We start from the raw sequence: 12,500 nt of genomic DNA on the forward strand, positions 1-12,500 counted from the left end.
GCCACTATGGCTCTGTAAAATGGCATCCTGGTGGATACTGGATACTTGTGTAGGAATGATATTTGTAAGAATTGGTCATATTCCTGACACAGCAAACTGAATTTGTTATTTGAAATTTAATTTTTGCTTGCTTGAATTTAGAAAGCAATCCTCTTTGATTGGAAACATGGATATGATTAAAGCATCTAAGTCAAAAGACTGAGGGTCGGTTTTTTTCTTCCACACCTGGTATAGACTCCCAGGAGAATCTCCTTTCAAAGGCTTCAGAGCTATGGGAACTGATTGTTGGATCTTCTATCACTGACATTATTTAATGATATAGTGAAGGAAGGAACAGTGCTATCAGCACTAAGATCATCTTGTGCACATGTGCCTCAGTCTCAGCAAATCAATATATTTGTTACTCAGCTATGAGAAACATTTAAAAATATTCATCAACAAATGTTAAATATATGCTGGTGTATGTGTGATATCTTACATAGTACAAATGAAAATGGTGGCAATGATTAATAAAAGAGGCTTATGAATCAGTTGCTCTCTCTTTCTCTTCCCCCCCCCCCTTTCCACTCCCTGCTATTTAAATAAATATACAGTGGAGCTAAAATAACCTTATTCTTTATTCACAGGTTACTTTAGGTGGAACCTTTATTGGAATTGGGCGGAAAACTCCAGATTGCCAGGGCAACACCAAGTACTTCCGCTGCAAATTCTGCAATTTCACCTACATGGGCAACTCCTCCACTGAACTAGAGCAACACTTCTTACAGACTCACCCAAACAAAATGAAAGCAGCCCTTCCCTCCTCTGATACTGGTAAAACTTCAGAGAAAAACTCCAATAAATCCAGTCCTACTCTTCGACCATGTGATTCTGGAGACTTGGGGAAGTGGCAAGACAGAATCACTGTAAAAGCAGGAGATGATACGCCAGTTGGATATTCGGTGCCCATCAAGCCAATAGATTCCTCTAGACAAAATGGTACCGATACAACCAGTTATTACTGGTGTAAATTTTGCAGTTTCAGCTGTGAATCGTCCAGCTCTTTGAAACTATTAGAACATTACAGCAAACAGCATGGGGGAAGCCAGGCAGGGAGCCTTCACCCAGATCTGAATGATAAGCTTTCTAGGGGATCTGTCATTAACCAGAATGATCTAGCCAAAAATGCAGATGGGGAGTTAGTGACAAAGACAGAAAAGGGTGCGAGTGTGGCGAAAAAGAAAGACTTGAGTAGCAAAGGAGCAGAGGACAGCATGGTGACAAGCTACAACTGTCAGTTTTGTGACTTTAGGTATTCAAAGAGCCATGGCCCAGATGTAATAGTGGTGGGCCCACTTCTCCGTCACTATCAGCAGCTACACAACATTCATAAATGTACCATTAAGCACTGTCAGTTCTGTCCCCGAGGCCTCTGCAGCCCAGAAAAGCACCTTGGAGAAATTACTTATCCATTTGCTTGCAGAAAAAGTAATTGTTCCCACTGTGCTCTCTTGCTTTTGCACCTGTCTCCAGGGGTGACAGGAAGCTCTAGAGTCAAACACCAGTGCCATCAGTGCTCATTCTCCACTCCCGACGTGGACGTTCTCCTGCTCCACTATGAGAATGCACACGAAGGCCAAGCGTCTGATGTCAAACCAGAAACAAATGCCCTGCCAGGTGCAGAGGGGCCGCTGACGCTCAAGGAGAGCAAAGAACACTCATGTACCAAATGTGACTTTACCACCCAGGTGGAAGAAGAGATTTCCCGACACTACAGGTACAGTGAAGTTTCAAATGATTAATGATTGGAACCCAAACAAACAGCCCCCCCCCTCCCCCCCCATAGTTTCTTAATTAACTGTCACCATTCTTCAAACATTTGAGGAAACTGGAAATCAAAATAGGAATGTGTATAGATATAAATCTTTACAGCCAGAGTCCGATCCAACATCCACTTTGTTTTGGAAAACCACCAGCTAAGTTGGTGGATTTAATTATACGTTTAGACCTGTACAGAGGAGAGGGAAATTTGGATTTGTGTGCAGATGCTGAAGTTTCAACATATTTGAGGTTTGGGCAGCTATTTTCCACCCAGAATCTTTTAGGTACTATAGGTGCTATTTTAGTTTAGGCTTTTTCTGAGAAAGTTGGCATCTTCTTTCAGTCAGGGAACACAAATGGCTTTACTTTCCAAGATAGACTGTGAATCCTTTATGCTCCGTAACAGTGCTTCAATGTACTACCTTTTTGTAGTATTTTCCATTCCCAAGTCCAGCAATGTAATAATTAGTTTAAGAGCATTCCACTGCTGTTTTGGTGTTCGTTTCCCACTGGGAGCAGACACTCTTTTGTCTGTTGATGTCATTCCCCAAGATCCTTTTGCAGATGCTTATTTTCGTGTTGCTGGTTTATAGTGTCATTCTATTTATTTTAAATGCTAGTGTTCCTATTTGGAGGTGGACGCAGCCAGTCTCCTGACTCAGTCTGACACAATGTCATAGTAGCAGCCAACTCCCTGCTAAACTTCTTGGGTCAGTTCCTGGGCTGTTGTAAACTGGCAGTCCAGTTTGCATCAGAGGAGGAGCTGGCTCTTAGAGTTTGTAAAGAGCAACAGTTATGTGCCACTGCAAAAGTGATGTTAAATATTAGAAAATCATGCTGAATATGTTAATAGTTAAGGCTAATGCGTCAACAACGGAAAGCTTCAGTATCTATCTCATCTAAAAGATCTTTGTGTGGAAGCCAGCTAGAATGAAGACAAAAGAAGATGCATTTTCAAAGCTAAAGCTTTGTTAAAAGCTCCAGAAACTGTGCCACGTTTAATACATTCCAAGACATCCAAAATTAACAAAGGCAGACTGGGGCATGATACTTTAATAGAGATTAAAGCTGGGGGCACCCAAATGTTGCCCAACAGAGGGCTGCATTGGCAATATATCAGAAGTCTATTTAGAAAAAAAAAAACAAAACCCACAAAAAAACCCAAACCAAAACAAAAAAACCAGATTGCTCATCTTTAATTTGGAGCTAGGGCCCACAGAGGATTCAGGTCCCAGCATGCAGTTCCCCATTTTTGATCCAAGTGGGCCTGAGGGATGTTGTGTGGATTAATTAGTTAATGTTTGTAAACTGCTTTGAAGATGAAAAGTGGTATCTAAGTTCCAAGCATTATTACAACAGCTTTGAGCCATGCTGAAGAACTCCATAGGCAGCACTTTGTCCGCTGCTGGGGCATGGCATGTTCTTTTTTTAGTGGTTAAATGACTGGAAGATTGAAATGGCTTCTTTACTGGAAGAATCCAACCTTTTATTTTGCTGCAGCTGGTAATTTAAGTTTTAACAAGCATGCCAAGCTAGGATCCTTTTTCCCAAGAAAGGAGAAGCCATGACTTTAAAAATTAAGTGCTAAATCTGAGGTGGGGTAGTCATAGCTGCTCCTTTGGAGTGCTCAGCACCCAGCAGTTCTGGCAGTAGTCACAGGGAAGTGCACTTTGGAAAGTCAAGAGATACACTTTAGGCATTTTAGTCTCAAATTGTTTGTCTAAGGTTAGGCTATTTTGTTTAAAACACTTGAACAACATACTCTGTCAACCCCAGTCTATGACATTATTGAGTACTCTGAGGACATTGTGTAAAGCAAAGTGCAATGCCCTCATAACTGCTAACTTCTTTCCCTTTCTCCTGTAATTCCCCCTTGATAATTTGAATTTTGTTTCTTTGCTACTTGTACTGCTGCTGTTTTCCCCCACTGTGCATCTTTTTTGAAATCACATAAGTTATTTCAGTTTGTGGTAAGTGCTCTGTAATGGCGAACACCAGCAGGTTTTATTGTTTTTTTTATGTATAACCTGGTTTTCACTCCATCAAACGAAAACTTTTGAGGCATTAAAAGTTTTATTATTATCAGGCTTTTTTTAAAGTAGATGTCTGGCATGTATCAGATATGTGTTTTCTTTCCCTTTTTAGGACCTAAAGATAGAGGATAGTTCAGATTTTAAAAAAGTAGAACATCTATAAAGTAGTAGTGTTAGTTGATAGACAGAAACATGGTAATGTAGTCAGCTCACATCCAACTGAGCTTCTCTATTTCTTAATCAGAATTTGTCTCAACGCTTTTATGCTGCACATTATGTATGTCTGATGTATTTAAAATGCTGTACATGTGCATGTCTCTAGAACCTCTTCATTTATATAATAAGGAGCTGAATGGATTCTAATAGTAAACATAATAATAAACATTGTTGTGGTGGAAGAAAATGTTCTGCTTTTCACATATTTAGATTTAGCCTTGATAATCTGGAGTATCAGTGTTGGCTTTAGGTGCTACTTACATAGTTTGATTCATGTATTTTTGTCTGCATTATTTTCATTTTCGAGTCATTTGTCTGAACAACATGCTTAATTTATTTTATTATTTATTTTGCTTCCTTTTGGCTCTACATCTACTATTTCACTATGTATTGCTAGCTAAAAAGTTTTGTATATCCCAGTGTTATTCCTTCGCAGCCATGTATTTGCAACAGTATTAGAATTTGCAAAAGCAGATCTTTCCAAGTTTTCTTTCTAGAAATGTATACTTACACTTAGCACTCCATTCAGTATTTCTTGACATGATTATTTGAGAGCTTTTCAGTTAAATTTGAAGTCAATGAATCACACTGCACTTGAGTTTACTTGTATTTAAACCTCACTAAAATGTGCTTACTCAAATAAATCCCTAGAAGATTTATTGGTCTCCATTTTCCACTAATTCTGCTACTACTCATTTTCCATTATACCTCTGAGGAATCAGATACTATTCATGTTAATTGCAAAGCTTAGTTTTTTTCTCAAAACTGTCTGGTATTCTGATGAGCCAAAAGATGCCAACAGTGTTAATTTAGATAAAAATCAAACACTATTTGGGCAATTTTTGCATGTTGTTTCACTTAGTCCAGAGATTATTTTCCTGCTTGTTCCAAAATAATTAATTTTGATTTTTTTTTTAAATCAAAGCAGCTTCTTGCAGAAGTGGCTTCTTTTTCTTAAAATTTTGCTAAAATGTGGGAAAACAGTGCATTTTTTCAATTTTGCAAAAGATAGAATTTTTCATGTAAAACATTATTTGACAGAAAGCATTTAATCAGTGCTAGTTATAATTAGAAGTGCTATGCTGAAAAATCTTCTAAACATTTTAAGAACAAGGTAGGATAGTGATTCATTAAACTACAAAATATATGAAAATGTAAAGACTCAAATGAAATAAAAGCTTATGGTGTAGAATCATTTCTCTAATAAATTTTTTTGAAAATGCGAATGACAGCAGTTATGTAAGGTTCTCTTTAGAAGTTAATTTTGAGTTAATTAAATAATTCCTTCCCTCTTAAGGATAAAGGAGGTAGGTGCGCAAAAGGCAGAGGGGTGCTTGGGGCTTGCATCTTCCCAGCACCTGGGCTGCAGCTCAGGGATGGGGCTGTTGGGGGCAGGGGTGTTGGGACTGACCCTCAGATTCTCAGGCAGAAAAAGCCAGAGCAGGGTCTCAGAGGTGCAGATTATGGAAATGTGGCGCCTTTGGGACACTTCCTTCAGAGAAGAAACTCAGGGAAAAAATGTAAATTGAGGCCCACCAGCTCCCAGTTCTACAGCAGAGCAGAAACCTTCATTCAGTGAACAATAGCAGCAGCTATGAGGGCCTTTTCCATCCTTCTGACACCTTAATTCACTGCTCTGAACTTGTTTGCTCTTGCCAATGGCTTTTGCTCTCCTTTGATCTCAGTTTTGCTCTCTACTTTGCCCTATCTCTTCTCTGTTCTAACACTACACTGAATTTTCTTGCTTGCTTTGCTTGCTGTCTTTTCTTCTGAATATTTTCCCTCTTCACAAGCTTGAGTGCAGCACCCATCCCAAAAGTTAACTTTCTTATAAACCTGTTTGTTCATGAGAAATTACAGTAATTATTATATTTATAATTAAAATAAAATGTGAAAATATGGAAGTGATATGACAGCCATACCTTCTTCCAGAATATTTTTTATGCCCTAGAGCCTAGGACTGTCTTCAGGTAATTAAAAAAAAAAATTACTTCTTTTGTAGAGGATGGTGTTTTGTAATACTTCATACTACTTAGAAGTATGTCAACAAGACTTAATTAACAACTGGCTAGTGTCGGGAGTCTTGCAGCCTGTTAGGAAGTTCAAATAAAGAACATTAAATCCGTAAAAAAACCCAACCATGTAATCTCTCCAAGATTTTGAGAGGGAAAATTGTTGCATCTTACAGCGCCCAATTCAAGTACTTTTCAGTACAAATAATAAGATTTTTTGCATTCTCAGAATGTAACTGTGAAGCAAAGATTTTGCCTGAATTTCTTGATATTTAATCTTGGGATTGGGCCAGAAATGTTTTAATGTGCACCAATAATCAGGTCTTTGCTTTATTTTGTAGTGAAAATAATAATGCTGAGTGACCTCAGTGGATGGGATGGCATTGCCAGCCCAATGCCATATTGCAGAGAATGCCAGTTTGTAGCTCCAGCCTGCTGTTAGTGTGATTGAGGGCTGTATAAAGATTAACAAAGAAGGAAGAATGCTGTTTTCTTCATTTACGTCACTTTATTTCCATACCAAGATCTTCCTCTTCTTAGAGTAGCTCTGTACCAAGACACAGTGTTGCACCAGACAAATTCAGAGGTTCAGATGGTATCGCTGTAGTTTAGGTGTAAAGTGTACCTTTGAGGTAATGCACAGGAATGCTTCTTGTGTACTTTGCAAACTGGAATTTTTAAAATTTTGTTGCTTAGCCTTGAAGACCTTTGTACACAACTCTAGGTGTAACTCGGGCTTTTAGAAGCACAGAGTATGCTTAATTTCTAGTCAAAAAGAAATCAAACATTGCAAATTTGTTTCCCTGCTTGCTATCAGGGTGGAGTGAGAACTAAGAAGAAAACATTTTCTTTTTGTGCCTTGTTCTGGGAAGAAAGTTTCCAACTTTTGAAAGTTTTCTAATAGCTGATGATAGTTACTATTTTATTATTTGGGACAGTGACTTACATTGGACAGTTCCAAACTTTCGCTTAAATTTTGGAGCTTGGGGATAGAATAATACACAGGACAAACCCGTGTGAAGTATGAAGATTTATAATGTTGATGGCGGGTTTTTAATGTGTACTGGAAAAGTGTATGTTCTGAAACAAAAAGCCTGTTGGGTTACTAGTTACTGAAGTCTGTCTTCATTTTTTCCGTATCACAGTGCTTATCACAGTCTCATAGAAGGATGAAGGAATGCTTATAAGACTGTCTTTGAACCAATTAGAAATAATTTAAATTAACAGACCTTTAATGTAATAAGGGAGATTTTAGCTGGGCTTCAGCCCATGTAGTTACAACTGCATCTAATAGTCAGCATTTATTTGTGTCCTCAGAAGTGTGGTGTATATGGCTCTTGATCAAAAAAATTTAGCCAGTGTGGAATGGAAAAATAAAAAAAAGACAAGTTAGGCAGAAAAAGATCAGCTGTTTGGAGGTGTGATATCTGTAGATGAGAGCCAAGTTAGGAAGGGGGTTAGCTATTGAAATAGCCAAGTTAAACACGAGACACTTAGGAGTAAGTAGTGTCCCAAAGGATTGATAAACTTTCACATGGGGAGTGTATGTGGTTGAGCCATTAGCCCCAAATGGTGTCTTGTTTAACTTGGCTTTTAAGATAACTAGCCCCTGTCGAACTTGGACTTCTCTGATGGTATCCCACCTTTACAGGGCTGACCCTCTTTATAACTTGGCTTTTTGTATTTATAAAATGGTTTTGATCAGATAGCACTCTTTTTTTTTTTTTTTTTTAGAAGAGAATTAAGCTTGGTTTAGAAAAGAATGAAGTTGCAAGAGAGAATATATTAGTGTCGCATTGAGAGACAAGCTGATTTTAATAAAACACAATTGTAAAATTAAGGAAAAGGAACATGGCCAGAACAGGATTTTAACCCACAGCTTGCTGTCCCACAAGTAGGTTTTGTTGCCATAAGGCTGTGTGGGGAATAACTGAATCTGTTTTTTGCATAATGGAACATGACCATCTAGTCCCTTAAAATGAATACAAATACGGAAAATGACAAAAAGAAAGCTGATATTGCACAAGGGCTGAAAGGCATGAATCTGAATGTGTACTCATGTCTGTGTGCTGACACAACTGCAAGAAAATCAGACAATGTAAATAACATATGGTTTGTTTTTCCAACAAAAGGAGAGAAGGAAGGCAAGGGGGTTTAATAAGTTTGGCAAGTTGTCCCTTCTAAACTATCATAGTCTAAAAGGGACATTTTGTGTATCATTCCAATTCTACAGATGCATCAACAGCCAAATCCTGCTCTTACTGAAGTCAATGGGAGTTTTGCCATCGACTTCACTGAGACAAAGATTTGGCCTTAAAAGAATTAATTCTAACAATTGGAGTCAGGGCAGTAACAGATTTCTCATACAAGTTTTGTCCTGTGTGGATAGTGAAAGGCTCATTTTTTTACCTTGGCTAAAGATACTGTTGTGACTCTGAATGCCTGGGGTGTGGATGTGTGAGTGTGTCTGTAGGGAGAAGCTCTCGTGGAGTTCTGTACATTTTGCAGGGCAGGGATGATATTTTGCTCTGCATTGGTAGGATGCTGGGTGCAGTGGGGCCCGGAGCCTGCTGAAGGGCTCTGACCACTCCTGTGCTATGAACAATTATTCATAATGGCGTTAGAGAACTCATAAACAGTGTTGTGTTCCTGTGATAGATACAGTAAGTGGGTAACATGTTGTTCTCATGTAGCAGCATATGCTTTACATAATTTAGTAATGCAGTACTTTTTATAGGCTTTTAGAGTAAAAACAGGAAGGCGTGTTATTCCACTCTGTTCCACAGCTCCTACCCAAGAATTTCTGTATTTGACAGGAAACGCAGTTTGTAGTGACACAGCCAACTATTGTGCTTTATCTTCAGAGAACCATCTTTTTAAGTTGTGTTACAATGTCCATAGAGAACCAAGCAGTGCTGTCTTTTGTGTACAGCCTTCTGTCCTTCGGTGTATTCTTCTCCATAAGTTAACCAGAGCTCCATTCAAAATCCTCTTTGTCAAGCAAAAGTATATGGAATTGGTGGGAAGTAAAGGACTTTTCAAAACATTCTAACTTTCTAACATATATCTTTATTATATGAAGTGTTTTTTTAATAACAAGAGAACTGTCCTAATCACTTGATTTTGGTTAAAAAATATGTTTTTTTAGTGTTTCTGCTGCAGCAAAAAGTGAAAAGTATATTGCAGCAAACTGAGGAGGAAAAACACAAAATCCCAGTGAAAATTTTATGAAGTTTAGAATAATGCCCTGGAATGTGAAGGAATGATAGGAGGCCATTGCAAGGCATGGGGAGAAAAATCAGCAGTATTTTTACCCTGTTGTATAAGATGCCAAAGTAAACCTGCTTGCTTTATTTAGAGAGGGTCAAACTATAAGTTTGATTTATTTTCTTAATCGTGGTAGGTAAAACCACTGTGAGGGGGAAGGCCACAGGGTGACTCTCACGTTAATGTGCTTCTTGTTTTCTTCCAGGCGTGTACACAACTGCTACAAATGTCGTCAGTGCAGCTTCACAGCTGTTGACACTCAGTCACTACTAGAGCACTTCAACACTGTGCACTGTCAGGAGATGGACATCACTACAGCCAATGGGGAGGACAGTCACGGCATTTCGTCTATCAAGGAAGAGCCAAAAATTGACCTTAAAGTCTACAGTCTGATTAATCCAGACCCCAAAATAGGGGAGCCCATATCTGACAGCATAGTGAAGAGGGAAAAGATAGAAGATAAGGAAGTGCTCAAGGAGAAAGGCTGGACTGACAGTTCCAGTGATGATCTTCGCAATGTAACCTGGAGAGGAGCAGACATTTTGAGGGGGAGCCCATCATACACACAGACCAGTCTAGGCTTACTGACCCCTGTGTCTGTTGGCCAAGAGCAGCCAAAGCCTTTAAGGGATAGTCCAAATGTAGAAGCTGCCCATCTCGCAAGGCCCATTTATGGCTTGGCAGTGGAGAGCAAGGGTTTCCTGCAGGGTGTCCCAGCTGGAGCAGCGGAGAAAGCCGGGCAGCTCACTCAGCCCTACTCTGGATCTGGGGACGGCAAGACAAAAGACGAATCCCAGTCCTTACTACGGGTAGGAAACTTTTTTTTCCCCTTTTGCTTTTTATGATTGCATGTATGTATGTTATGTTTGATTGGCTGTGCAAATGATTTCTTCAGGTCCGGAGTAATGTGATTGGGGTTATTTTAGGGCATGGAAACAACAAAAAAAAGTCAAGGAAAGACTCAAATTTGTAGAGCCAAACTGGCAGGTAAATTTTCCAAAGTGTTCATATAAAGCAATCTGTATATTGATGGAGTATTAGTAAGCTTCTGCTTTTGCTATTTAGCTCTGATTGAATTTTGTTTAATCATTCCTGCTAATTGTGCAGGTTGGTGATGCATTTGAAGAAGGGAAGTTAAGAACCCCAGAAGGCTGCACAGCTGTTACATTAAAACAACTAATCACCTCTTAAATTTTGTGGTGTTGTGATAGTTTGCACTTTAAGAGGATTTCATATTACTACATATCTAAGAATATGAAATGTGAGTTAAATATTAATAAAAGTAACCTTTTTTTTGTGAAGCAACATAATTATATATCAATTTTGACACTTGTCTGGTTGCCTTGGAAGCAAAGGAAAAAGAATAAAAAGGAAGGCTCTCATGTGATAAGAAAAGGCAAATATTTGTCACACCAAATAAATCCTACTTTTTTAAAAAAACAAAAGCATCTGTATACAAGGGACTTTATCTTCCATCAAGTTGTGTTTTTCCCACTGTAGGGAAAACTGAGGTTAGAAAAGATCTCACATTCTGAGGAGCTGAACAGGGAGGCAAATAAATGCTTTTCTCCTGAAGTCACCACATGTTTTCAGGAGCTGCTCCCCATCTGAATTTATAGAAACTTGCCATAGGAGCAGTCAGTCCACAGACACAGCTCACTAGAATGGAAGTGATGATCTGCTGGTTTCCTTTTTTGTCTTTTATAACAGTATTTATAACCATAGCATCAATTATCGTAACATGTAAAATGTAAAAAGGAAGATAAATGTTCTATTCCATGGTCTGCTAAGATTAAACACAGGTATATCTGTCTCTGTATGTATAGATGTCTTAAAAGCTGTTTTAAATGAAGTCACTGGTCTTAAAAATATAAATCAGAGTGTCTGTAATTTAAGCCCTGCATGCAATTTAGGGGGACCACAAACTTTTGAACCTTAGTTACTGTTCTCAGATTTTAAGTGTATGAGAAGCAGCTACAGTATGATAGGTTCCTTGTTGCTAATTTGTATGTGTGCTCACTGTGGATGGCAGGATGATATTTCTCTCCTCTGTTAGGAAATATGTATTAAAATACATACATAAACCCATGCAGCAGTGGAATTCCTGCTGTAGATATGATGTTAGTTACATCCCACTTCAGATCTTGTACTGGTTCTTAACCATGTGCAGGCAGATTCGCCAGAGGAGCCATTTAATCTGTGGTTTATCACAATACAAATTATTTTCATTCATTTTCACATTTTAAAATATTTTCATTTATTTTTTGACTGCCAGAGGATGGAAAAAAAACCAAACAAAAATATGCAAAGAAACATGCTAGTATGCAGAATCAGTTCTGTAAAGGTCCTTATTTGGTTGGTAGCTGGACCTAAAGTCTTAGTAAACTGTAGAATAAGCCCATTATATTACCTGTTTTAGCCACTGCTGAATTTAGAATGGGAAACTGTATGCTGGCTGCTTCTTACGCCCTTTTTTAAAATAACTTCAGATGCTTTTCTAAAGTCTGTATACAAAACCACTTGTGTATATACATTTTCTTTTCAAATTAGTATTTTATCAATTTGGAAATACTTTGATCACTGCTGGGTATGAAAAACCTGATTCTTCCATACTTTCCTGAAAAAAAAAAGACTTACTTTTGTGTCTTAACAGTGCATATAAATTAGTTCCTTGCATTCTGTACAACCCTACTTTTCTAATTATTTATTAGCAGATTATGTTTACCATGACTGATAAAACCATATCAACATCTTTCAAACAGGAATTACTTCGGTGTACACCTTTAGCTGCCACACTCTTTGAACTCTATTGTGCCAAGGACTTTTTTGTCTGTGTCTTTTCCTTAGTGATAATATTTGGATTTTCACTTTTCTTTGAAAATTGGACAAGTTGCTTCTGTCAGCTTGAATATTTTTGAAAAAAGTGGGGGAAAGGAGATTAACTTTTTTCATCTGCTGAACAGAGTCCCTAATCTTACATATTTCATCATGATTGATGGATAGAGAAAGCAAAATGAGAATTGGAACTTTTTGAAGGTAAGGGGTGATCTGAAGGATAGGAGATGTGGAAGTGTGACTCAGTGAGTGATAGTTCTCTCTTCTTTTCAGTCTTTGAAAAAAGATCATAGAAACACAACTCCTTTAATTTTCTCTTGATTTAATTTTCTGCAGA

General features: G+C 38.1%; 1 protein-coding gene across 6 annotated transcripts in view; it reads left to right on the forward strand.

Annotated features, from left to right (window-relative positions):
- The window catches only part of TRPS1 (transcriptional repressor GATA binding 1), a 214,010-nt gene that overhangs the window by 54,698 nt on the left and 146,812 nt on the right, over nucleotides 1–12,500 (forward strand). For 5 of the 6 annotated variants that reach the window (XM_066177195.1, XM_066177213.1, XM_066177230.1 and 2 more), the window contains 2 exons: nucleotides 627–1,756; nucleotides 9,534–10,137. In XM_066177195.1, coding sequence (XP_066033292.1) covers nucleotides 627–1,756; nucleotides 9,534–10,137 — 1,734 coding nt within the window. The remainder of the gene's footprint in view (nucleotides 1–626; nucleotides 1,757–9,533; nucleotides 10,138–12,500) is intronic. The other variant, XM_066177240.1, reaches the window with a different exon arrangement.

This window comes from Chamaea fasciata, unplaced genomic scaffold (genome assembly GCF_029207755.1).
Source record: "Chamaea fasciata isolate MVZ Bird 193981 ecotype frontalis unplaced genomic scaffold, bChaFas1.0.hap1 SCAF_1, whole genome shotgun sequence".
NCBI lineage: Eukaryota > Metazoa > Chordata > Aves > Passeriformes > Sylviidae > Chamaea > Chamaea fasciata.